Here is a 27076-nt window from a genome sequence, read left to right on the forward strand (position 1 = left end):
TTAGGGCTTTGTGGACCTTATAGTCTGTCACAACTATACAACTCTGCCACTGTAGCACAAAAGCAGCCACATACAATAGTTAAACAAATGGGCATGGCTGTGTTCCATTAAAACTGTATTTACTGCTGGGCGGGGTGGCTCACGCCTGTAATCCCAGCACTTTGGGAGGCCGAGGTGGGTGGATCATGAAGTCAGGAGTTCAAGACCAGCCTGGCCAATATGGTGAAATCCCGTTTCTACTAAAAATACAAAAATTAGCCAGGCGTGGTGGTGGGTGCCTGTAATCCCAGCTACTCAGGGAGCTGAGGCAGATAATTGCTTGAACCCGGGAGGTGGAGGTTGCAGTGAGCTGAGATCGTGCCACTGCACTCTAGCCTGGGCGACAGAGTGAGACTCTGTCTCAAAAAAACAGAAAACAAACAAACAAAAACTTTATTTACAAAAATGCAGCAGGGTAAACTTGACCTGTGGGCTGCCGTTTGCAGATGCCCCCTTTTAGGTATATTCCCATCCATTCAGTTGGTTTCCATTTTACTTTCTCATTTCTCAACCATGAACATGCCGTTGTTTTCAGTCTCTCCACGTGCTGGCAAGTTCCCTAAACCCCAACCAATAGTAAGGCTCAGGATCCTTTCAGCGAACACAGGTTGAGTTTCTGCTATAAAAACAAATTGAATGCTGAAACATGATGAATGTGGGAGGAAAGAGTTACCTGGAAGAGTAACTCTCAAAGCTCTCTCTCAGAGCTCTCTCTCTGGGGAGAAAGAACAGTGGCGGAACCTCCTGGGTGAGGAATCCCTGATTCCCAAACAACTCCACCCCATGTCCCTGGATGTCCTCCCCTCTGAGTAATGCGGACAGCCTTTTGGGGCTGTGATGATTCTATCTCCTATGAAGCCATCTGATGAAACTCTGATTTCACCAACCACTAGCACCCAGGAAGAGCCTGGTGTGACATAAGCTGAATGGAATAATTTTATGGGTTGAGGGGGGACTCTTTAGAAGCATCTAACTAGCATATTTTGGAGAAAAATTAGCTGAAGCATTAGGAAAGGAAACTATGCCGTATGCCAAGCCCCCACCCACCGTTAATAGTATAAAAGGACCGCAGAGGAAGGAGAGACTCAAACCTGCCCACATCCACCTCCAGCAGCTTACCTGCTTTTCCATTACCTGTCCCAGCACCATGTCTTACAGTTGTTGCCTGCCCAGCCTGGGCTGCCGCACCAGCTGCTCCTCCCGGCCCTGTGTGCCCCCCAGCTGCCACAGCCACACGCTGCCTGGGGCCTGCAACATCCCCGCCAATGTGGGCAACTGCAACTGGTTCTGCGAGGGCTCCTTCAATGGCAGTGAGAAGGAGACCATGCAGTTCCTGAACGACCGCCTGGCCAGCTACCTGGAGAAGGTGCGTCAGCTGGAGCGGGACAACGCGGAGCTGGAGAACCTCATCCGGGAGCGGTCCCAGCAGCAGGAGCCCTTGCTGTGCCCCAGCTACCAGTCCTACTTCACGATCATCGAGGAGCTCCAGCAGAAGGTGAGGGGGTTGGCCACGTGGGGGGCCAGCAGCAGCTGGCTCTCTTTGAACAGTAAGACATTCTCAAGTTCAAGTGTACCTCATGAGATAAATTTCTTTTCAGATTCTGTGTGCCAAGGCTGAGAATGCCAGGCTGGTGGTGAACATTGACAATGCCAAGCTGGCCTCTGATGACTTCAGAAGCAAGTATGTTGAACTTCAAGGTCCCTATGGTTCTTTCATGGCGCTAGGGACCTACTATTGCCTGGAAGAGAGGAGAAAGCCATTTCTCCTCCTAGGGCTGGTTATGTAAAATCAGTTTCAAACAGAGACCTAGACTCATGTGCTGCCTGCTCTTTGGTCTATACTGGTCTTTTTGGAAGTGTTTCTTAAACCACAAAATTCAGAGATTGAAATGAATTGTTCTTTGGGAATTGATTTGATGGTATATTAGCTAACAAAACTGAGAGCACAGTGAGACACTTCATCTCATGCGTGCCTGTGGGCTCCTCGTGGTGTTAGGGTGAGTCAGGGAACCTCTCCAGCCTTTCCATGGACAGCTTGACTGAAACATATGGAAGAGAAGAGGCAGAAAGCTGTGTAAGTTCAAGAAGATTCAGGCCAGTTCTACCCAAACAACACATGAGAGGGGAAGGTGGTTTTCTTTTCTGACTTATCCTCCCACTCTGATGCGTGCAGGTACCAGACAGAGCAGTCCCTGAGGCAGCTGGTGGAGTCGGACATCAACAGCATACGCAGGATCCTGGATGAGCTGACCCTCTGCAAGTCCGACCTGGAGTCCCAGGTGGAGTCCCTGAGGGAGGAGCTGATCTGCTTGAAGAAGAACCATGAGGAGGTATGAAACAAATTCACAAAAGCAGGCCTCAGAGCTAAGCTACTAGCACTGGGAATCAGGAGATGATTACTGTCTGGATCCCTGTTCTGGGACCCTTCTCTGAGGAACTCAAGGTATTCTCAGAGAGTGATGGTGCTACATCCATATCAAGGAGTGGAGTGAGCTGCTCATTCTCCAGTGGCTGGGTGAGGGTTAGGCAGGTGTTGGAATTACTGAGGAGGGGCATCATTCATTGAGCCCTGCTCTCTGCTCATCACTGCTAGGTCCTGAATTTGGTGGTGGAGATGGAGGGACAAAAAAGAAATAAGACATGGCCCTTTTCTTCAAAGAGCTCACAGTCTAGTATAGAAAGACAGTCATATAAACACAGTGATGTAAACAAGACAGAGTGAAACAAGTACCATTTGAGATGTACAAGCAGTATCCTCTAGAAATAATCCAGGCTGCCCAAGAGGAGATAGGGAACTCTTCTCAGATGCAAAGAGGAGGATTTCAGTACTTGGGTGTTTCAGTCTGAGGGAAGAGGTTGAACAAAGACACAGAAGTGGCAGGGCAGGGTGTATCTGGGTATGGCTGGGCATGCAGTACCTCCAAGGGTGTGGTGAAAGAGAAGATGTGATGGGAAGCGAGGAAGGACTTGCATATGCCAAGGAGTTTAGACTTAGTCTTGTAGAAGGTATAAGGTTTCAGTTTCTATGGGACAACAATTGATGTGATCCCTGTTGGTGTTTATTGCTATAAAATGTGTGTGTCACTCTTTGGAAATGATCAGACTATTCCTTTCAGTGCTTTTTGGGCAGTATTGTGCTCAGTTTCCTGGCGCAGGAAAATGGCAGATCCATTGCCGTAGGTTCATTGTTTCCCTTTTCTCCATCAGGAGGTCAACACCCTGCGCTCCCAGCTTGGAGACCGCCTCAACGTGGAGGTGGACGCTGCCCCTGCTGTGGACCTGAACCAGGTCCTGAACGAGACCAGGAGTCAGTATGAGGCCCTGGTGGAAACCAACCGCAGGGAAGTGGAGCAATGGTTCGCCACGCAGGTGGGCATCTAAGCACATGGCCACTCAGGACCCGAGGTGCCCCAAGGCCCTGGAGGCAGGGTCTGATCCTTTCCTCACTTGGGTGTTTCAGACTGAGGAGCTGAACAAGCAGGTGGTATCCAGCGCAGAGCAGCTGCAGTCCTACCAGGCGGAGATCATCGAGCTGAGACGCACGGTCAACGCCCTGGAGATCGAGCTGCAGGCCCAGCACAACCTGGTGTGTATTGTTCAGCCCTGCTGGTGAGCGATGAGAAGTTGGGAGACAGAGTCCCAGGGATGTGTTTGGGGCCACACACTCTCCTTAGCTCTTGGAGCTTGTGACTTCCTTGGAATCCTATGAAGAAACCCTTTGAAGGAGCAGCTCTCTGACATTCCTGATCTTCCCCACCACAGCGAAACTCTCTGGAAAACACGCTGACGGAGAGCGAGGCCCGCTACAGCTCCCAGCTGTCCCAGTTACAGAGCCTGATCACCAACGTGGAGTCCCAGCTGGCGGAGATCCGCTGTAACCTGGAGCGGCAGAACCAGGAGTACCAGGTGCTGCTGGACGTGCGTGCCCGGCTAGAGTGTGAGATCAACACGTACCGGAGCCTCCTGGAGAGCGAGGACTGCAAGTCAGTATGGGGCAAAGAATGTCTGGGAAGAATGTATACAGTGGGATATGGTAGGCACACAAATGGTGGCCATATTTTCAACTAGTCAGACAACACACATTAACTGTGTAGTGTGTGTCCAGTGATCTGTGATAGCTAAGCAAAGGGAGGCCAAAGGGAAGGGAAGAGCCCCTGCCTCAGGGGGCTAACAATGGAGGAGTGGTGGTAGGAGCTGGCCAGTCTTAGGAATAACATTTGTGTAAGGCACATTAAGTTCCAGGAGACTTCAAGTGTATGAGATAATATATTTGAAAAGGACAGTTTTTCCACCTCTGCACATGGCATTCTGGGAGAGAGAGAAGCATTTGGTAGTAATCAGAACTTGATTCTGGGTGGGTGCAATGGCTCATGCCTGTAATCCCAGCACTTTGGGAGGTTGAGGCGGGTGGATCGCTTGAGGTCAGGAGTTCAAGACTATCCTGGCCAACATGGTGAAACCCCATCTCTATCAAAAATACAAAAAATTAGCCAGGCATGGTGATGCATGCCTGTGATCCTAACTGCTTGGGAGGCTGAGGCAAGAGAATCACTTGACACTGGGAGGTGAAGTGAGCCTTGGCTCCCACTTGCAGTGAGCCAAGATCGCGCCACTGCCCTCCAGCTGTCTCAGAGCAAGACCCTGTCTCAAAAACAAAACAAAACAAAAGGAACTTGATTCCAACTAACTCCAACCACTGAGAATTCATAGGTTGTGTCATTAAGCCCAAGGTAGTATGTACATTAAAACTTCCTCCTAAAGCCATTCTAAACCTCCTTGTCCTTCTAGGCTCCCCTGCAACCCATGCGCCACCACCAATGCTAGTGGCAACTCCTGTGGACCCTGTGGCACCTCTCAAAAGTGTTGCTGTAATTGAAAAGCTTGTATCCTCTTTGAAGGCATCTACAGAGCCATTTAGATCAACCACAGGAAAGATCTTCAAGTCCTGACTTTTCTGGAGCTCAGCTGACATCAAGAAACCTCATCTTGCCTATTATATTATTTCTAGAATGCTGAAAAGCTTTCCCCACCCAAGCAAAGACACACATCATCAACTTCCAATGTCTGGACAACTCCTTCCTGTTGAGGGTCGAGCCTCTTTGTTTCTAAAGACGTTCAACTCCCTGTAATCTGAGCTCCAGTTACTACTTTAGGGTGTTTCCTGAACGTACTGCATTTCCTGTTTTCCTTTCTTCTTTGGCATTCTCTGGAATGCAAGGAGAAGACTTCATTTACTTCCCAATAAACTTCATTTCTGTGGCATAGTAAATGTTTCTCATTCATATTCATGCATTGTAAATTACTCATCATGGCTGTTTCATAAAAATACCCCTTCATTAGGAGAATAGAATGAATTAAATGACTGAGCCAAGCCTTTATGCTTCACCAGAAACACTGATGTAGACAGGGAAGGACATCCTTTTGGGAGACTCCCACCCAGGGTAGGCCATGCAGGAAACCTGGCCTTCAATACCCATGCTTGCCTTGCCTTGACTACAGGGGCCTTGGCAATTTTGCAAATCCTCCCCAAACTTCACTGCTATCTCTGGCTCTCACCCTCATCAGAACAGAATGTTCTGCTTCTCTTTCTCCTAAATTGCCTGAAGAACCTACAGAAACTGCTTCTACAGAAACTGTTCAAAGAGCAGTGATTCTCTCCTCTCAACCTCTCTGCTGCTCCTGCCTTGCTAATATAGATACCTGCTCCTCCCTTGAAATGCACCTTCATTGATTTCCACAACCCTGCACACCCTGGGTCTTCTTGAAATATCGCTAATTTACCTGTTCTCTGTTGTCTTGTTAGCTATCTTCCCCTTTTTGTCCCAAATGAAGGAAACACCTATATTCTCAGCCCTCCGTCTTGCTCTTTCTATGTCCCTGTTCATGTAGAACTAGCCCGTCTATGCTGATGACTCCCACATCTCTCTCTCTTCTCAGCTTGGTTTCCAGGTTTTCTGTTGCACATACGACAGTTTCACTTGGTATCAGGTCATTACATCATGTTTAATTGGACTAAAACATATTTTTCCCAAACTGGTTCATCTTGCCGCCCACTTGTTATACCTGACATGTTGTCCTCCAAATAGGCCCTTTAAATGCAGTCCTTACCTTTCCCCTCTTCAAGTTTATTCTTTCCCCTAGATCTTTGCTCTTATCCATAATGTTCTTCCATAGCCTCCTTATCATTTCATTTTCTGTAATTCCAAGAAAGGCCAATGTTCATTAAGCATCTCCCCCAAAACATTAATCTTAACTCCACACCCCACTTGCCTCATCTCTGAATTTTTAAAGCTTTCAATTTTATAGGCCACCATCTCAATTATCCATTTAATTTAATCCTATCTGATTGATGCAACTATAATCAATCATCTACTGTTTGTGCCGGATACTGTGGGCGGTACTGAGAAACACAAATAAGTGAATCCCAGTCTCGGCCCACAGCATGTCTTACAGTTTAGAGTGCATGAGACAAAGCTACAGTCATCATAGACAAATATCAGTGTGGCTCAAGAAACGAATAGATAAAGAATTATGAATTTCAGAGGTGTGAAAGAATGTCTCGTTGACTGCAGGCCCTTCAGAAGAGGCAATATCGTCACCTAATTAAAGCCTATGTAAACCATGGAATACTGTAAGTGGAATAAATAAGGAAGAGTAAAACTAATGAAAATTCATGAGGTTATTAAAACTTTATATACTTCCCATAGTTTCAACTTCAATCAACGATTACTGTATGATATTAGCATAATTCTGAAATAAAGTTTGCTGGGAAATGCCTGGTCAGATGGGTGTGTGTAGGCCATAGAAGAGGGAAAGTTTTGGCCAGGCACAGTGGCTCACACCTGTAATCCCAGCACTTTGGGAGGCTGAGGCGGGTGGATCATGAGGTCAGGAGATCAAGATCATCCTGGCTAACACGGTGAAACCCCATCTCTAGTAAAAATACAAAAAAAAAAAAAAAAAAAAAAAAAAATTAGCCAGGCGTGGTGGCACGTACCTGTAGTCCCAGCTACTCAGGAGGTTGAGGCAGGGGAATTGCTTGAACCCAGGAGGCAGAGGTTGCAGTGAGCGAAGATCGCGCCACTACACTCCAGCCTGGGTGATAGAGTGAGACTCCGTCTTAAAAAACAACAACAACAACAACAACAACAAAACGGAGAAGCGGAAACTTCCTGAGCATGAACTTTGCCTGGAGGAGTTATAAGGTTTGTTTAGAAACTGACAACCCAATTCCCAGCCTAGAACAGAGGGTAAGTGTGGTAATAGGAGATGAAACTGCAAGGTAATTAGGTAGGAGCATGTTTGGCAATGCTCTGAATGATTATGCATGAGATTTTCTTGTAAGGGAGTTTGCCATGTGATGTGTCTGGCTGCTGTGTACAGGTTGGGTTGTGAGGAGTCCTAGAAGCTGGATGAAATAGAAGGAAGATCAATTAGTAGGTGAGAGACAATAAAGACTGAGATAAGTGGAGGTGAGTGAGGCAGAAGAGGGGTAGATTTCAGAGGCATGGCTTAAATATGGAAGCTGAGTAGAGGTAGAGGAACAATGGAAAGAGAAGGAAGGAAACTAGTACTGATCACACACTGTATTAGTCAGGGTTGTCCAGAAAAATAGAAACAGTAGGCTATATATAGATACACAGAAAAAGATTTATTATGAGGGATTAGCTCATGTGATTATGGAGGCTGAGAAGTCCCATAATCTGTTGTCTTCAAGGTGGAGGCCCAGGAAAGCCAGTGGTATAGTTCCAATCCAAACCCAAAGGACTGAGAAACAGGAAGGCTGATGGTGTGAGTCCTGGTTTGAGACTGAAGCCTCAAGAACTGGGAGCATTGATGTTAGAGGGCAGGAGAAGATGGATGTCCCAGCTCAGCTCCATTCTCATTGGGAGTGCAGGACTGAGTGTAAGAGAAACAATGACAGCTCTGGAGAGGGTTTGTGGAACTAGCCCCTCAGTTCCATTTTGAAGTGTCTGTATCTGTTTTTCCTCAGCATAGCTTACTACTGACCTGGCCTATTCTCCAGACCCTCTCCTGCTTCTCCCTTAAGGGTCAGTAAGAGATAAATAATTTGCCTTTCTTTTGCCTTTTAGTTCTATTTGACTACCCACATTGGAGGACACCTGCCCACATTGGTGAGGGTGATCTTTACTCACTCTTCTGATTCAAATGCTGATCTCTTTTAGAAACACCTTCACAGACATACCCAGAAATAATGTTTTACCAGCTATCTTGGCATCCCTTGGCCCAGTCAAGTTGATACATTAAATTAACCATCACAAACACCTACTATGGGTCTGAAGATTTTCAGCCTGAGAAAATGAAACAGCAATGAGTCTCCATTGGAGAGACCTGGAGAAGAATAACTAGATATGAGGGAGATGTCAGAGAGCTGGGTAAACAAAGATGATAATTAGAGCTATATCAGTTGTTAAGACTGTCCAATGGAGGCTAGCAGGGCATAGAAGAACCTTGAGGACCAGTGATAGAAACCATAGAGTTGACCTGGGGCTCTCCAAAGTCCTTGATGTGAGGTTCAGCCTTGCTTTTGCCAGATCTTGAGGACAGAGATGACATCTGTTTATAAGCAGTTTGAGAGGGAAGTGGAGAAGCACCTTAAATGACACAGAAGTCAAAAGAATTTGGAGCTTTAATGAAAGCGTTATCAGTAGCATCCAGGACAAGGACGGTGAGAATCAGACAAACCTACTATTAAAGCAGCGGGGAGACTCCTGGTGACTAAAAAGAGAACAGGGTCTATGGGATGCTGAGAGAAGAAGCTATATTTCCATGTTTTTTCATGTCTGTCTCAAATCACCAACGTGATAGCGTAATGCAAAAGTTCAACACAACACATTTGTACTCAGCTGACTTTGCTTTATCTTCTGTATACTGTCAAAAGGTCTTAGCATCTGCCCTCTCCCCTGATCTGCAGAGCAGGATACATATATAGGTTTTCATTCCATCTCTGAGTGGGCCCTGGATCTAACTTCCTCAGGAAGACTAGCACCATTAAATTACATCATCCTGGATTGTCATGCTCTTGTCTATTCTAGACTGAGTTGATAGTCTAGAGTAGTCAAAAACATAGCACAGATCTTGTGGGAGCTGCATTATGAGAACACATGGACACAGAGAGGGGAACAACACACACTGGGGCCTTTTGAAGGGCAGAAGGTGGGAGGAGGGAGAGGATAAGGAAAAATAACTAACGGATACTAGGCTTAATACCTGGGTGATGAAGTAATCTGTAGAACAAACTCTCATGACACAAGTTTATCTATGTAACAAACCTGCACTTGTATCCCTGAACTTAAAATAAAAGTTAAAAAAACACATAGCATCGATGAACTTTACATTTTTCTGACTTGGCTTGGTCCCTGAAGACTCCAAGATTCCATTCCCATTGGGAATCCAGGACTGAGTGTAAGAGAAACAACAGTGGCTCTGGAGAGGGTTTGTAGAACTAGCTCCTGAGTTCCATTTTGAGGTGTTTGTATCTGTTTTTGATCAGCCTAGCTTACTGCTGACCTGGCTCATTCTTCAGCCCCTCTCCTGCTTGTCCCTTATTAAAAGCCCCGTTGAACAGGGCCAAACCTGTTGGCTTAGCTCCTGAATTACCCCTTCAATTTCTCCTCTCAGTGTCCTGAGGCTGGAGGATTGATAAATTGGCAACAGTTGCCTTTATGGAACAGTTTGTGGAAGCCCTATCTTCTGCTCTTCTAGGAAACTCTAACGGACTGGCCCAAAACCATGGGCTGGGGTTGGTATTGGACAGTGTTTCTGTTTTTCTAATTCCCCTCTGGGATCCCTCTTTGGCAAGAAGTCCGTCTTCTTGCTCTGTGTGCATGCAGTGATACAGCTCCTGGCCTCTCCTTCTCATTTGTACACATTAAAACATAATTAATTTTCAAGTAGCCCAGTGTTACTTTGTATTTCTAAAATAATGCATTTTACATTTCTCATGGTGAGAATTTCAAGCACCAGAGCCTGGACATTGGAGAAGATAGCTTTGGGAAGAAGGAGGGAGGCCTCCTAATGCCTTTGAAGTTCCACAACAAGGAAGGTGGCCTCAGCAGAAGACCTGTCCTATGTCCACTCCATGGTTAAGCATCACTGGTAGGTTTACATGTACTCTCTTCTATGGAAATAGCCTGGGCTTCCATAATAAATAGCATCCTTAAACCTCAACTGCAATTTGCTCACATCTTAAGACCAGAAGCCTCAACCACAGCATCTGCCGCAATTACATGGACATGTATAAAACCTTTCGGTTTGTTAGGATTTGATTTGCTCATCATGTTTAATGAAGGGCCATTGAACAGAGACAATAGCATCACCCACGTTAAGGTAAGAATTCGCAGTACACAGCAAGTGGAGTAAGTAAAAAGCAATTGCCTTCCAGACTTTGTGAGAAGCTAATTGAAACTTGGCTGTTTTCTCAAAAGACCCAAGTTCTTCCAACTATTAGTATACAATGGCCAAGTAGCTGTGCAGAAATCATAGTTACTTTTACTTAAGATGTGGGAATAGTTGTGTTTTCCAAACTCTAACCTCCACTTTTAAAGACACAAGGATACTTATCTCTAGATTATTCCACTGTGACTGAGGTAGAAGCTATAGCAATGGTTATAGGGATCCCCATGGACACATTTACTAGTCTGTGACACACTATTCCTTTCCTTTTCTTTAAAAAGTGCCGTTGTTAGATTTTTCTCTTTTGAAGCTTGGGGCATAGAAGAAGGAGAGAAGAACACAAGGTAATTAGAGAAAAGCTAATGAATTCAGCTGTTTGCTTTATGTTATTTGATCTCATCCAATAGGACTTTAATCGGCTTGGTACTGATTTTAAACGAATATGCCCATGCCACATCTCACTGATGGTGGAATCATTTTAAAGGTAGAGATTCAGACAAGGCACGGTGGCTCACTCCTGTAATCTCAACACTTTGGGAGGCCGAGGCAGATGGATCACCTGAGATCAGGAGATTGAGACCAGCCTGGGCAACATTGGGAAACCTGTCTCTACTAAAAATACAAAAATTAGCCAGGCACATTACAGGTGGTGCGCGCCTGTAATCCCAGCTACTACGGAGGGTGAGACAGGAGAATCGCTTGAACCTGGGAGGTGGAGATTGCAGTGAGCCAAGATTGCACAACTGCACTGTAGCCTGGGCAATAGAGCAGCAGAGTGAGACTCCGTCTCAAAAAATAAATAAATAAATAAATAAAAATAAAAATAAAAATAAAAATAAAAAAAGTAGAGATTCGGGCAGGAGGGGCAGAAAGTTGTGGATTGTGATTGTAGAGGAAGATATCAGTACCTTCAATGCATTCACCCTGGAAGACCACACGTTTGCCCCAAAGCTGCTGTCCTTTATAAAAGCATGTTTGAAGCTTCTCCTTGGAAATGACTTCCAGAGTCACCCAAGAAAATGCACATTATTATTTTGCAGTCACAACGTGTTTCTGACCCATTAAAGATGCTATGCAGCTTGGTTATTCACCCTACGCACTAGGTGTGGTTTCAAATGACATCTGGCTGGTTCCAAAAATAAACACACCCTTAGAAGATGAAGACTGGCCTTCAATGAGGATAACCAAAAGAATGTGTCCCAGGCTGTGAGGGCAAGTTTGAAGGAAGGGTGATCTGAGAAATGGCAGATCTCCTGTAGGAAAAGAATTCTTGTATGGCAAGACTTAATATGTAGCTTCCAAAAGGAACAACTTGGAGTAGTATCTTTCAGAATTTGAGCACTGATAGATTAAACATAAAATCCTCATATTTCCTACCTCCATCTGGAATGCATGAGAGCAGAGCATCTGCTTGCCAAAATGTGCCAATGGTCATAAAATGCCACTTCATGCACATGACATAGTGGTGGCTTTGCAGGGCCATATACTTTGGAGAACTAAGCTTGGATATTTCTCCATCAGATCAACCAAGGGTTTCCTTTTTTTTTTCAAGCTTCTAGTGGGTACAATGAATTTTCACTTAGTAAACTTCCTTCTATCAGCATAGAAGTGACTTTTGGTTCTTTAATAAGTAAAAAACAGGCTTGTTATTTTGTGGCCCATTCTCATTTAGGATATTGTCAGCACTGATTGAATTCAGTGGAGCTCAATCTGTATTTCTGCATTATTGCATCTCAGTACTGAAAAGATTGGAAGAGAAAGACATGTAATGTGAAAGAGAGAGTGTGGACATTAGAATTACAGAGATCTGTTTTGAATCCGGGCTCCATCACATAGGAGCTCTGTGACCTTGGGAGACCTCTCAGAGGCTTGGTGTCCTTATCTACAAACGCTTGCAGCATTTTGAGAGGACTGAAGGAGCTGGTGCATATGAGGTGTCTGGCACAGTGCCTGGTGCACAGTGGAGACTCAGCAAGCAGGACCAATCACCAGTGACAGAGTCACACTGTGCACGGGCATGCAGCACAGTGCTTCATGCAGAGTAGGTGCTCCCAAAATTTTAGTTTTCTTAATGTTCTTGTGAACACTGAATACTAGTAGAAACAGAGGTGGGTGACTTCCTGCAGCCCCATAGGAAGAGGGTAGAGTTGCCTCCATCTGCCTAGATGGAACTGCAAAGGGATCCTGAGCCAATGGCCTTATAAGTCCTTTCTGAGGTCGGCTTCCAGGATTCCCTATCACATAGTCTAGTTTCTAGATGGGTTTCCTCACATGGCGTTTCTCACAGAGTCTTAATTGAGTACGAACTGGATGAGACACAAGCCTTTCCTCATTTAGGAGAAAGAGGCACTGACGTGCCCCCTACTCTGGGGACAGGGCCCAGCTGTCACTCTAGCTCAATGTCCCATGGATGGGCGCTGCTGCGGGCAAGGTTGGTCACTTTGAAGCCAAACCATGAAGCTCTTACTTAACCAATCAGCATGTTTTGTGAGGAGTCCTGACTTAGCAAGAAGCCAGAGTAAAACATTTTATGAGGTATAGGACTCAGGTGAATTGGCTAAATAACAAATGGAAAAATCAGCAAAGGAGGTAAAAAGGGGGAATGCTTGACATGGTTGCCACACCCACTGCTGACAGAATATAAAGCCCTGGAGAGGACCAGGGCTTATCCCAGGGAAAAGGAATCAGGCTTTGAAACTGACTTCCAGAGCTCCACTGCCTCCCAGCACCATGTCCTACAACTTCTGCCTGCCCAGCCTGAGCTGCCGCACCAGCTGCTCCTCCCGGCCCTGCGTGCCCCCCAGCTGCCACGGCCGTACCCTACCCGGGGCCTGCAACATCCCCGCCAATGTGAGCAACTGCAACTGGTTCTGCGAGGGCTCCTTCAATGGCAGCGAGAAGGAGACCATGCAGTTCCTGAATGACCGCCTGGCCAGCTACCTGGAGAAGGTGCGTCAGCTGGAGCGGGACAACGCGGAGCTGGAGAACCTCATCCGGGAGCGGTCCCAGCAGCAGGAGCCCTTGCTGTGCCCCAGCTACCAGTCCTACTTCAAGACCATTGAGGAGCTTCAGCAGAAGGTGAGGAGGTGGGCCCCACACTGTCAGCTTAATGAACTACTTATCTGTATTTAACATACTAACCTGTGAATGGATCTAAGTCTGTTCACAGTAATGCTGAGAATGGTAAAGACATAGATTCACTGGCTTAGGTATGACATCAAGTGGTCTTAGAAAATCTGTTGTAGAACTACAAGGGAAGGATGCAGGCTGGTGTTGGAGTAAAGCATTAGACCAAAATCAGTCATAACAATCTTATATGGCTTCTTACTCCAAACCGGAATATCTGGTTTTTTGGTTTGATTATGATATCCTGGTTTTGTTTTCAGAGCATTATAGCATTTTAAAAAAGTAAGCACCTGATTTATTTTCTATGCTAAGAATTTCCTAAGTAAATCTCCAAATATTTAAAGCCTTTCAAAGCTTCAGCAAAAGATAGCGTTTATGGCAACACAAGAGAGTCGTTGACTCCAGCAGTATCTACAGACATATGGACCATCCTCTAGAGCAGCCATGTATACAGATGACAATATGGGGCCATCCATTCTGGAGGAGAAGTGGATATAAATAAAGAGTCCACAGAGAATTGGGACTGAATACCTGGTGTAGGTTAGGGAGGGATCCCAGAAGAGGCAATATCTGAGTAGGGTTTGAAGGATGAGTGGGAGTTTATATCCAATTGTACAAGCCCTTGATTCTTGGAGGGAATTGACTGTCCACTGTTCTGTAGATCTGGAAAAGTAGATGCCAGGAAAGGGTTGTGCTATTTGAATATCATTCATTTATTTACCCAGAGTTGGAGAGTATTAGGCACAGTGCTGGGATGGGGGATAATATACTGAGTAAGATGGTCTCTTTCCTTCAGGAGCTCACAGTCTAACAGGGCAGATAGATGTGGAAACAAAATGATCACACAAAGGTCATAAGAAGTGTTATCGATTAAGTATGTGGGTTACACAAGGGGTCCTGATAGTGGGTGAGGGCATTCTAGGTAGAGCAAGAAGCTTTTTGCAAAGGCATGAACAAGGGCAATATGAGGGGAGAGTGGAGAGAAGTCAGCAGGTGGAACAAAGTTGGTATGTGTGTGGGATAACCAACTTGTTCTGGCTTGCCTGGGACTTTTCCCATTTTAGCATCCCAGGAACCCCTCAGTCCTGAGTAAACTGGGATGATTGGTCACCCAACCCTTGGGTGACCCTTGGATGCCCAGTAACCTCAATTATTGCAGGAAGTCAGAAGCAGATAAGAATAGAATTCACGATGAATTCACATTGGTTGTCCTGGTTTTGAAATGGTCAGTTTTATGATCAAATCCTCCTTTTATCCCAGAGCTGAAAATCTGGAAGGACTCAAAGCTATTTGGGAGGAATGTGGCTGAAAGAAAATAGCATTTCACTTTAAGGCACAAGGCATTTCTTGGTATAACCCATTTCATGATTAATCCCATCCCCAGATCCTGTGCAGCAAGTCAGAGAATGCCAGGCTGGTGGTGCAGATTGACAATGCCAAGCTGGCTGCAGATGACTTCAGAACCAAGTAAGATTTTCCTGACCATCAGAGCGGTCTCATAATGGACAGGCTGAATTGCAAAGTGATGAGCTCCCTATCCTGGAAGTGTGGAAGCAGAAATTTCTGGATGATATTGGGAGGATTCTTGTATTGGGTTAGGATTAGGTTAAATGTCAAAGCCTCTTCAATAGGTGCTCAGATTCTGTATTTTAAGTTTTTTTTTTTTTTTTTTTTTTTTTTTTTTTTGAGATGGAGTCTCCCTCTCTCATCTAGGTTGGAGTGCAGTGATGCGATCTTGGCTCACTGCAACCTCCGCATCCCAGGTTCAAGCGATTCTCCTGCCTCAGCATTCCTAGTAGCTGGGATTACAGGCATGTGCCACCAGGCCTAGCCAATTTTTGTATTTTTAGTGGAGATGGGGTTTTACCATGTTAGCCAGGCTGGTCTTGAACTCCTGACCTCAAGTGATCCACCCACCTCAGCCTCCCAAAGTGCTGGGATTACAGGCATGAGCCACTGTGCGCAGCCCTGTGCTTTAAGTTTGATTGTAAGACAACATCCGTTCTTACTCCTTTTCAACCCAATATCTGGACTAAGTTTAAAAGTGATTTTCACATTGATCTCTTTGTATACGTTAGTCACTGTCAACCCACCAAAAAGAAGTTCTTAAACCACAAAAACAGGAGGCAGAATCCATTTCCTTTCAGAGAATCAATCAATACTTTTAGGTATGACCATTATTACAATCATGAGAATCCTTTGCATTTTCCTGGAATCTTACAGTTTACAATATAATTTTACCTATATCATCTTCAGTCCAACCCTGTGAGGTGTTAGTTTTGTCTTCATTTTACAGTTGAGGAAATCAAGGCTCAGAGAGATTAAAGTATCTATCTACAGTCATTCAATGACAAGACTGGCTCTAAATGACTGAATTCAGTGTTTCTTCCACAACACTAAATTGCTTCTTGGCAAGGCTGGAAAGGATGGCAAGACAACCTGGAGCAGGCTTACGAAGGGCGCTGATTCACTTGAGATGGCAAAAACAGCAGGGCTTAGTTGACAGCAACTTGTAAACGAGATTTTTAGAACAAACGTAGTTCATGTTAGACTAAACTCTCCACATGCATCCCACCAATACCTTTTATGTGTGTCTCAGTGACAAAATAGGCCTTCTCACTCAGTACAGGAGTATTTTCTTCCTTAACTTTTTTTAAATTCAAAATATTTCAAAATATAATAAAATTGACTAAGTCAGCCAAGTAAAGCCTGGGAAACAAAGACTTTTTTTTTTTTTTTTTTGACCTCTTTTGACCTCTGGCTGTGTGTGCAGGTACCAGACGGAGATGTCCCTGAGGCAGCTGGTGGAGTCTGACATCAACAGCCTGCGCAGGATTCTGGATGAGCTGACTCTGTGTAGGTCTGACCTGGAGGCCCAGGTGGAGTCCCTGAAGGAGGAGCTGCTGTCCCTCAAGCAGAACCATGAGCAGGTAAGAGTCCTAGCCTCCAATATCCCAATACTGAGAGCTCTGTGATCCCCCTGAATAGGATAAGGTAGGTCTTGATTTGCTAAGCACCCTAGACCTAACAACATTTTGCTGGTTGCTCAAAAAGTACTTTGGGACTTGTTGGGGAATGAGTGACAGCTTCCTTTTTTTTACATAAAGGAGGGTAGTAAGCTGACCTATTTCCCCTTGGGACCCAGACATGTATGGCTGAAAGATCACACAAATATCTTTAAACTACTGTCTACTGTTTGATGCTATCTATTAGCTTCTGAAGAGGTGCTGTGTTAAAGACCGAGACTGGAAGGAGATAGAAAATATTCTTATACTCTGTTTCATCTAGATAACTAGAACTCAAGCTGGATGAATGGATGGATGGATGAATGGATGGATGGATGAACTGAGCGACGGGAAAAACGGAAGAAATGAAATAATTCAAATAATGGTTGATTCAGATCTCATGGCTGAATGCAATACAGGAAATCAGATGCATGTCTCAAACATTAGATGTTTTGATGATGAAAACGTGTGTTATACTGTAGTAGCATCCCATGAAATAAATAGGAGGGACGAAACCTGGTTTCTCTATATTTAAGTAGCAACAATTGTAAGCCAATTATCATGCCAGGCTTATCACTGAGCAAAGGGGAAATAAGAAAGAAATGATAGAATCTTGGATTGGGTAGAAATATTAGCAATCATTTAATGAAGCAGCCTTATCATACAGATGAGGGAAGGGATTCAGAGAAGAGGCCAGAATCTCCAGAGGTGGCAGCTGGGCTTCAACTCATGTTTCCTAAGTTGCAATGCAATCCTCTTCCCATTATACTGAACTGCCTCAAAGAGGTTATTGATAGACTTCTTTCTGTGGGTTTATTTCTTCCCTTTTCTCCATTAGGAAGTCAACACCTTGCGCTGCCAGATTGGAGATCGCCTCAATGTGGAGGTGGACGCTGCCCCTGCTGTGGACCTGAACCAGGTCCTGAACGAGACCAGGAGTCAGTATGAGGCCCTGGTGGAAACCAACCGCAGGGAAGTGGAGCAATGGTTCGCCACGCAGGTGGGCATCTAAGCACGTGGCCACTCAGGAACTGAGGCCCACCCTACAGCCCCGGAGGCAGGGTCTGATCCTTTCTCCCCTTGGGTGTTTCAGACCGAGGAGCTGAACAAGCAGGTGGTATCCAGCGCAGAGCAGCTGCAGTCCTACCAGGCGGAGATCATTGAACTGAGACGTACGGTCAACGCCCTGGAGATTGAGCTGCAGGCCCAGCACAACCTGGTGTGTATTGTTCAGCCCTGCTGGTGAGCGATGGGAAGTTGGGAGGCAGAGTCCTGGGGACACCCTTGGGGACACACACTCTCCTTAGCTCCTTGGAACTTGTGAGTTTTTTGGAACTCCATGGAGGAACCCTACAAGGAGCAGCTCTCTGACATTCCTGATCTTCCCCACCACAGCGAGACTCTCTGGAAAACACGCTGACGGAGAGCGAGGCCCGCTACAGCTCCCAGCTGTCCCAGTTACAGAGCCTGATCACCAACGTGGAGTCCCAGCTGGCGGAGATCCGCTGTGACCTGGAGCGGCAGAACCAGGAGTACCAGGTGCTGCTGGACGTGCGTGCTCGGCTGGAGTGTGAGATCAACACGTACCGGAGCCTCCTGGAGAGCGAGGACTGCAAGTGAGTACCTGGTGGGCGGCACCCCTGCAAGGCACAGTCACTATTCTACTGTAGGATAAAACAGGGACTTTGAAGATCAAGTTTCAGATGCCAACCTGTCTGTAGAGGCCAGAGTTTTATATTACAGCTGTGGGAAGTATAGGATATTTATTGCTAACATGACCTGGTCTAAATATATTTTCTTTTACAAAAGATAGACATGGGACTTGACTGCTTCCTCCAGCAGAGATTTTTTGGATGCTGATGGGCAAATAAATCTTTCTATCTTCAGGACTGTCTTGTCACCACAAAAAGGAAAACAAAACTGTAACAATGATCACTTTTTCTGATTTAAATGGAACTTTCAAATCCTCCATTTCACTGATTCTTGTTAGAATCATCTGAGGCAGGCAGAGTGGGACTCATTATCACCATCTTATAGATGAGCATTTGAGTGTCAATAGGGATGATGATCAATCACTAACAATACGGCAATTGCCAGCGAACATAATATTTTTACGAACACAATCTTGTGGAATTTTCATAATCCTGTGTGGTTGGTACTACCAGTCCTACCTTACAGGTGGGAAAGCTGAGGCTTAGAAGGAGGAAGTGACTTTCTTGTGTGTCCAGGGTCATAGAAGGAAGGCTGGCCTTCCACCTTACATGTTCTTTGCTCATTTCTGCCATTGTATCAGAACTCTGTAGAAGAAGTGATCCAAACAAGGCATGGCTTCCTAGGACATCAGAGAACGATTTCTGCTTGTTTCTATGTCTCTTTGGGTTGAGCCTCCCTTGTTTGAATCACCCTTCTCATGCTGACAGTATAATTCTTCTGCATCCCAGGCTGCCCTCCAACCCCTGCGCCACCACCAATGCATATGAAAAGTCCATTGGATCCTGCGTCACCAATGCTTGTGGTCCTCGTTCCCGATGTGGGCCCTGCAACACCTTTGGGTGCTAGATACTCTGGGGCCAGCAGGAGTATAGCATGAAGACAGAACTACCATCGATGGGTCAGTTCCACATCTCTGACAACCATCAGCCACCAGACCCCACCCCGAGGCATCACCACAAATTATGGTCTGGAAGGAGAACAAATGCTCAGCGTTTGGGTCTGACTCTGAACCTAAGATCACTTGATCCTCCTCATCCCAAGCCCTTCTCCTGTACTCAGTTTGGGTTCTGATGGTCAGAGGTTGGAGCTGTGACAGTGGCGTACGAGGTGTTTTGTTCTCTCTGCTGCTTCTACCTTTATTGCAGTTCCCCAAATCGCCTAATAAACTTTCCTCTTGCAAAGCAGACATGATTCTCATTTGTATTCATTATTTTCAAAGTGTTGACTCTCTGTGTGCTTCTTATAAAGCCACTTGAAAGCAGAAGGTGGACTTTATAGGTTAATCATCTCCTAAAAGATCTTCATCACCTTCATTAACATTCATTAAGCACAGTGAGTCCCAGCATTCACTTAGGCCAGCATAAAACAAGTGGGATCACTAGGACAAGAGGCCTCATCTGAATATGATAAACATATTTCTCATGGGACCTTACTCAGTAAAATGCAGCGGATAGCATCTCTAGACAGTTCCATTCTTTCTTTTAAGTCCCTACCAGAGGATGACAGAAGTTAATATTTATTGAACACCTACCAAATACCAGGAATTGTGCTACTAATTTTTTCTCTTCCTCACAGTGAGGAAGGATCAATGGCAGGACTGAACCCAGAGTTCACTCTCTGCTTGTCAGTTACACATAAGGTGTGACTCTGAGAGGATAAAACTGATTTCAAACAAGCACCCAGAGCTTATACATCCTCCTGGGGAGACACAATGCTATTAGTGCTCAAAGCATCTTTGAAACTCTCCTTTGTGAAATACTGAATAACTCAATACTAAAAAGCACCACCTTGCCATCTTCCATATTTGAGCAATACCCAACCTATTTTGAAAGTGTTTCTTTTCTCATTTGAATTGTTTAACCATGGGAACTACATATGAATTTTGGGACCCTCCCCCTCAAAGTTATTTAGAATCAAATTAGGATGTTACAAGTCAGGCGTCTGCAAATGCTAATAGTGACCACTTTCCTGATGCCTGGCTCCTACTGGTGCCTAACTGATGTCTAACCAAGGTTAATGGTTCCCATCACTGTGCATGCTGTGGTTTGTGCCAAGGCCACTCCCTCCCCCAGTCTGCAGATTGTCCCCAGATTAACCAATCTGCTAGTTACGTCTTCTTTCCTTGAGATGAAGCTTATACTATCTCCCCTGCTGTGATGATGCTGGTTCCATCATCACATGTTAGTCTTAAATTCTTAAATTTTTTTTTTTTTGAGACAAAGTCTCACTCTGTCACCCCAGCTGGAGTGCAGTGGCATGATCACGGCTCACTGCAACCTTGAACTCCCCGGGCTCAGGCTATTCTCCCACCTCAGCCTCTTGAGTACATGGGACTATAGGCATGCACCACCACGCATGGCTAATTTTTGTATTATTTGTGGAGACCAGCTGGGTTATCCACGCTGGTCTTGAACTCCTGGGCTGAAGTGATCTGCCTACCTCAGCCTCCCAAATTGCTGGGATTACAAGCATGAGCCACTGCGCCTGGCCAGTCTTAAATTCTTGCGCTCTCATATTCTAGTTCATTTAATATCTGCTCCTTTGTTGTTGATGTTGCTGCGGTTTAGGCAGGAGACCTTGGAAGATCATCTGAGTGATACTCCATGCTCTGCTCAGAATGTCTCAGACCCAGTTTGTGGACTCTAGCCTCTCTTTCCTCAGGGAGAGTTCATTCCCTGGAGCCGCCTCCATGCCTCATGCAAATCGCCCTTGTTCAATTTATCCCAGCAGTTCTCCACACATTCTGGGATTACTGTCCACTGATAGTTACCTCTCAGCTGCCTTCACTGGGAACAGTGCCTCCCAAATACCCTGTTGCGTGCTTTGTGAGTGAGAGGTCAAAGTTCTCAACACAGTAAATACACCTTGTTCTTAGTGTTCAATGTATAAAATATTAAGCAAAACTTGTCTCTATGTTTGATGGAGTTGTGTCAGTGGGAAACGTGGGTCTAGGGAAAACAGTCCTTAGTTCTTATCTCTGCCATCGTACTTTCCTTGGAGGATAAGAGAAAGGAGTGTCAGGGAGATCACTTTTTCTCAGGACAAAGCCAAACTGCTCTTCTGAAGTATCTGGGAAGGGTCAGTGTTACTACTGAGAAATAAAACTAAAATCCTAAGTCCCCCAACTGACTGAACAGACTCTGTCTTGGCCGAGGGTACCAAAGAGAAACCTTAAAAACAAGAGTCACACGTATGTTTATTGCAGCACTGTTCACAATAGCAAAGATTTGGAATCAACCCAAATGCCCAACAATGATAGACTGGATAAAGAAAATGTGGCACAGATACACCATGGAATACCATGCAGCCATAAAGGATGCACTTGTGTCTTTGCAGGGATATGGATGAAGCTGGAAGCCCTCATTCTCAGCCAACTAACACAAGAAAAGAAAACCAACACCGCATGTTTTCACTCATAAGTGGGAGTTGAACAATGAGAACACATGGACACAGGGAGGGGAACATCACACACTGGGGCCTGTTGGGGGGTGGGGGGCTAGGGGAGGGATAGCATTAGGAGAAATAATGTAGATGATGGGCTGATGGGTGGAGCAAACAACCATGGCACATGTATACCTGTGTAACAAACTGGCACGTTTTGCACATATATTCCAGAACTTAAAGTATAATAAGAAAAAAAAAAAAAAAAAGGAAAAAGAAGGAAAGAAAGAAGAAAACAGAGTCCCTGACCATGACAGGACGGGAGATCAGACATACCTCAGTACGCCCCTTCCTTATTAACCTTTAACCTGAATTCTTTCCTAAGGAGTAAGCAGAAACCAGCTCTGGAAAATAAGAAACAGATGAATCATTCCTTTATCACCTTTAGCCCATCATCTGAAGCTGTGACTGGATTCCTTCGTCCTCCCTTCTGCGGTTTCAACACAGCAACCGACCAGCATTCCTTCCTGATAAAGGACCACTAACCATGGAGTGGTCTGGCCAGTCTACAGAGGATGTGCAGTGGGGGTTTTCACATCCTCTGCCTCACCTTTCAACATCAGAGGGTCAAAAACTCCATCCTTGGATCATGCTAATGCCACCATTTATGAACATGAGACCCATGAAGAGGCATGAAGCTAAATTGCACATGCTTACATTTGTCTTTTCATAAATATTCATGACTCCTCCTGTAGCTTATTAAATAGTATATTTGGCCGCTTCACTCAGCATACATTCCTTTCTCACATTTCCCTCCCTCAAAATGCTTATTCTTGGCTTCTGCCAGAGGCTACGCTTCCCAACTTGCAGGATGGCCGGCCTGGGGGCTGCAGCCTTTTACGAGAAATAAAGGTCTCCTTTCCAACTTTATGAATCTTGTGATTTTTCAGTTGGCACTACTCAGCTTACTGACTTGGCAAGATACACTGGCTGTAAAATTCACCATGACATGATGATGACCTGCGATTGGCCATCTAGTGTGACAAGGCAATGCTGCCGATGAAATGTGGGTACAATGCTAGCTTGTCTCACTTTGTAATTTTAAAATTTCTAGTGAAATGAAACATTTAAAAATATTTTTGTTGGTCATTCATGTGTCTTCTCTATAAATTTAATTCAATTCAACATATAATCATTGAGTGCTTATGATGGTGCCTGTTGGGCAGAGCAGTGAACAAAGCAAAGACCTGCTCTAAGAAGCTTACTTTCAAGTAGAAGAAGACAGACTGAAAAGAGGCAAACAAGCATGACCATGTCAAGCAATAAGTGCTGAGAGGAAAAATAGGAAAGGGAATAGGAGGTGGAAACTTTTGGATAAGGTGGTCAGGGCACTCTATGTCTGATGTGGAGAAATAGGATTTACTCTATTTACATGTAATTTTATTACTGACTTTTGGGACTTATTTTTAAAATCTTACTTTGTCTTTTCCATTAAGCATGATTTTTTTTCTTTGCTTATTGTTTCCTCACTTCCTGACACCTGTGGATTGATCTCATTTTCTTTGTTCCCCCTTTTAATAAGTGTTCTTAATTTTTAAATGTGCACACTTGATTTAACACTATCTAATTTAATCTCTTCCTTCTTGCATAAAAACAAGGTCCATAGAAGATTTTTTTTGTTTTTTAAGAGACAGGGTCTGACTCTGTTACCCAGGCCGGAGTGCAGTGGTGTAATCATAGCTGATACAGTTTGGATGTTGTCCTTGCCCAAGTCTCATGTTGAATTGTAATTCCGAATGTTGGAGGTGGGGCCTGGTGGGAGGTGATTGAATCATGGGGGCAGTTTCTCATAATGATTTAATACCATCCCCCTTGGTACTGTCGTCACAATAGTGCGTGAGTTCTCGAAAGATCTGGTTGTTTAAAGGTGTGTAGCACCTACCCCGCTCCCCTGCTTCTTTTCCCACCATGTGAGACACCTTGCTGTACCTTTGCCTTCCACCATGATTGGAAGCTTCCTGAGGCCTCCCTAGAAGCAGAAGCCTCTATGTTTCCTATACAGCCTGCAGAACTGTGAGGTAATTAAACTTCTTTTCTTTGTAAATTACCTAGTCTCAAGTACTTCTTTATAGCAGTGTGAGAATGGACTAATACAATGACCCACTACAGCCTTAACCTCCCAGGCTCAAGTGATCCTCCTGCCTCAGCCTCCAAAGTAGCTGGGACCACATGTGCATACCACCATGTCTGGCTAATTTTTTACTTTTTATTTTTGTAGAGACAAAGTCTCCCTATGTTGCTTAGGCTGATCTTGAACTCCTGGGTTCAAGGGATTCTCTGTGTTGGCCTCCCAAACTGTAGGGATTACAGGTTTGAGCCACTGTGCCCTGTCAGAAATTTTTATTTATGTTCTTTATTTTACTTTTTATATCTCGGTTTATTTTATTTTTTATTTTTATTTTTTATTTTATTTTTTATTTTGACAGGATATTGATCTGTTGCCCAGGCTGGAGTGCAGTGGCATGACCATAGCTCACTGCAGCTTTAACTTCCTGGGCTCAACCTATCTGCCTGTCACAGTCTTCCAAGGAATGGAACTATAGGCACATGCCACCATGCATAGCTAATTATTATTATTATTATTATTATTTTTTTTAAGAGATGAGGGTCTTTCTATGATGCTCAGACTGGTCTTGAACTCCTAGGCTCAAGCGATTCTCTCATCTTGGACTCTGAAAGTGCTAGGATTATAGATGTGAGTCACCACATTCAATCTTACCTTATTTTTATGCTCCAAAATTTGGTCATTATTATTATTATTTAGAATTATCTACATGGTTACCAGTTTATTTGTTTGCAGTGTTTCTTAGACTTTATTCCTCCTTTCTGGTTTTAACTTTCTATTTTCTGAAATACATTCTTTGATAGTTTTTATAGCATTTGCTATGGTTTGAATGACCCCTCCAAAACTTGTGTTCAAATTTAATTGCCATTGTGTTGGTATTAAGAGGTGAGACCATTAAGTGGTGATTAGGCTATGAGAACCCTGCCTTCATCAATGGATTAATGTCATTTTATCATGGGAGGGGGGTAGTTATCATGAGAGTGGGTTTGTTATAAAAGGAGTTTGGCCTCCTTTTGCTCTCTGGCTGTTGTGCTGTCTTGCATTTACACTTTCTGCCATGGGACAATGCAGCATGAAGGCCCCCATCAGATGCCAGCATCTTGATATTGGTCTTCCCAGTCTCTAGAACTGTGAGAAATCAGTTTATTTTCTTTATAAATTACCCAGTGTGTGGAATTCTGTTGTAGCAACACACAGCAGACTAAGAATCTGTAAGTGATAACCTCTCTGTTATTCTCTGAAAATATCTTTTCTTAGTGGTCACTCTTATATGATGGTTTAGTTTGTATAAAATTTTAGGTTGGCAGCTATTTTCCTTCAGCATGTTGGAAATATTATACCATTATCTTCTGGATTATGTTGTTGATGCTGAAAAGCCTATTGCTAATCTGTATTTCCACTGTTGGTAATTCTTCTATTTTTTTCTCTCTTTGACTGTTTCTAAGATCATCTCTTTGCCTTTAGTGTTGTGTAGTTTCACTACGTTATTTCTGGGGATGGCTTTAGTTTAGTTTTCCTGCTTAGGACTTATGTGCTTCTTGATTGATTCATGTATTTCAATACCTGTGGAAAATTCTCAGCCATTACATTTTTTGAATATTACTTATATTTTATACTCCATTTTCTCCTTCTGAATTCCTTTTTTTAAAAAATAGCTTCACTGAAATATAATTAATATATCATATATATAATTCATATATTATAAAATTTATAGATCTAAAGTATAAAACCAAATGGGTTTTAGTATAATGAGAGTTATAACTATTACTACCATTTTAAAACATTTTATTACCTCTAATAGAAACCTTATACCCATTAGTAGTCACTCTCTGTTCCCTGCAACCATTCAGGCCCAGGAAATCACTGCTGTCTCTATAGATTTGCCTATTCTGGACATTTTATATGAATGAAGTCATACAATATGTGTTTTTTTGTCTGACTTCATTTACATAGCATGTTTCAAGTTTCATCCATGTTGTAACATATAACATGTATTATGGAGGAATAAGTGCATGATCCTAACCTAGGATCATGAAGATTTATTTCTACTTTTTTTCCCTAAGTTTTCTAGTTTTAGTTGTTACATTTAGGCTGTGATCCATTTTCAGTCATTTTTTTTTGTCTGTGGTATAAGAAAGGGGTCAAACACTTTATTCTTTTGCATGTGGATGTCTAGTTGTTCCAGCATTATTTACTGAAAAGACTATTTTTCCTCATTAATTATATTGGGACCTATGTTGAGAATTAATGGACCATAAATGTGAAGGTTTATTTCTGGACTCTCAATTTTGTTCTGTTGGTCTATATGTCTATCTTTATGCCGATAGAATACTGTCTGGGTTATTGTAGCTTTGTAGTAAGTTTTGAAATCATGAAATACTAATCCCCCTACTTTGCTTTTCTTTTTCAAGATTGTTTTGGCTATTCTGGGTCTTTTGTATTTCCACATGAAGAAAAGGAACAACACGTCAAGTTCTATGAAACAGCTCGCTGGGATTTTGGTAGGTGTTGTTGAAAGTTTAGATCAACTTGGGTGATACTGCCATCTTAACTGTGGAGCCCAATGGAACATCTCTCTTGTAACCAGAGCGGTGTAGGAAAGAAGGACTGTATTCTTCAAGCTGCCCTGCCTGGATTAGAAATGGGTAAGTTATGAAAAACGGGATCTGCTGATGTGTAATGGCTGCTGGGAGGATTGGGAACTGCCACTCAGCTGCCCAGCCCATGGTGCTTCTGGAAGGCAGAGCCATGAGAAATAATGGAGTCCCTCATTTAAACATCATAGCCCCCAGTGTTCTTACCAAGTTTCCATCTTTTTGTGGTTGTTGAGTAAATGCTTCTCAATTTGTTGTAAGGCCTTTAATCAATGTCTAGAGCCTTTGACTGACTTCTTTGCTAATTTTGAGTGGCTTAATTGATGTCTTTCTGGGAGAGAGACTTCCCCAAGCTCTTCATATCGCCATTTCTGTATTTCTTCAAACAGATTTTGGACCTTCACATTCTAGCTTGTCTGTCATCTCTTTCATATTTTCAATCTCTAAATATTTCTGTGTTATATTCTGGTAAATTTCCTTATCTATCTTTTCCAGTTGACTTATTCTCTTTTCATCTTTGTCTAATTTAATGTTTAACCTATCAATTGAGTTTGAAAGTTTATTGTATTTTACTTTTGTAGAAAAGAAAGGCTCTTTTATTATTAATTTTTTAAGACTTGGCTTTAATAAATGCAATTCTAACAGAGATGACAATACTTTATTTGGCTTTGTAAGAA

General features: G+C 43.8%; 2 protein-coding genes across 3 annotated transcripts; both read left to right on the top strand.

The window, feature by feature from the left end:
- Positions 1–888: 888 nt before the first annotated feature.
- On the top strand, positions 889–5303 carry KRT34 (keratin 34). The gene is made up of 7 exons (XM_008012727.3): positions 889–1534; positions 1638–1720; positions 2213–2369; positions 3247–3408; positions 3500–3625; positions 3802–4022; positions 4828–5303. The coding sequence occupies exons 1-7, from the start codon at positions 1061–1063 to the stop codon at positions 4913–4915; spliced, it is 1311 nt and encodes a 436-aa protein (XP_008010918.3). The 5' UTR covers positions 889–1060; the 3' UTR covers positions 4916–5303.
- Positions 5304–12914: 7611 nt separating this feature from the next.
- On the top strand, positions 12915–19483 carry LOC103243461 (keratin, type I cuticular Ha3-II). 2 transcript variants are annotated; one of them, XM_008012728.3, is made up of 7 exons: positions 12915–13533; positions 14966–15048; positions 16355–16511; positions 17425–17586; positions 17680–17805; positions 17982–18202; positions 19028–19483. In XM_008012728.3, exons 1-7 carry the CDS (start codon positions 13186–13188, stop codon positions 19143–19145), a joined length of 1215 nt encoding a protein of 404 aa, XP_008010919.1. In that variant the 5' UTR covers positions 12915–13185; the 3' UTR covers positions 19146–19483. The 2 variants fall into 2 exon arrangements, with proteins under 2 accessions (XP_008010919.1, XP_037849412.1); XM_037993484.2 differs by having other exon boundaries at positions 17680–17809; positions 17986–18202; positions 19028–19391.
- Positions 19484–27076: the final 7593 nt, after the last annotated feature.

The sequence above is a fragment of the Chlorocebus sabaeus genome, chromosome 16 (genome assembly GCF_047675955.1).
Source record: "Chlorocebus sabaeus isolate Y175 chromosome 16, mChlSab1.0.hap1, whole genome shotgun sequence".
NCBI classification, from domain to species: Eukaryota; Metazoa; Chordata; class Mammalia; order Primates; family Cercopithecidae; genus Chlorocebus; species Chlorocebus sabaeus.

What these genes read in the sequence shown, in the direction of transcription:
- KRT34 (XM_008012727.3), top strand. Translation starts at nt 1,061, where the DNA reads ATGCCGTATGCCAAGCCCCCACCCACCGTTAATAGTATAAAAGGACCG. An exon ending in TCTGATGACTTCAGAAGCAA is followed by an intron (nt 1,721 to 2,212) that starts GTATGTTGAACT and finishes TGATGCGTGCAG; the next exon opens with GTACCAGACAGAGCAGTCCC. An exon ending in TGCAGGCCCAGCACAACCTG is followed by an intron (nt 3,626 to 3,801) that starts GTGTGTATTGTT and finishes TCCCCACCACAG; the next exon opens with CGAAACTCTCTGGAAAACAC.
- LOC103243461 (XM_008012728.3), top strand. Translation starts at nt 13,186, where the DNA reads ATGTCCTACAACTTCTGCCTGCCCAGCCTGAGCTGCCGCACCAGCTGC. An exon ending in TTGAGGAGCTTCAGCAGAAG is followed by an intron (nt 13,534 to 14,965) that starts GTGAGGAGGTGG and finishes TCCCATCCCCAG; the next exon opens with ATCCTGTGCAGCAAGTCAGA. An exon ending in AGCAATGGTTCGCCACGCAG is followed by an intron (nt 17,587 to 17,679) that starts GTGGGCATCTAA and finishes TGGGTGTTTCAG; the next exon opens with ACCGAGGAGCTGAACAAGCA.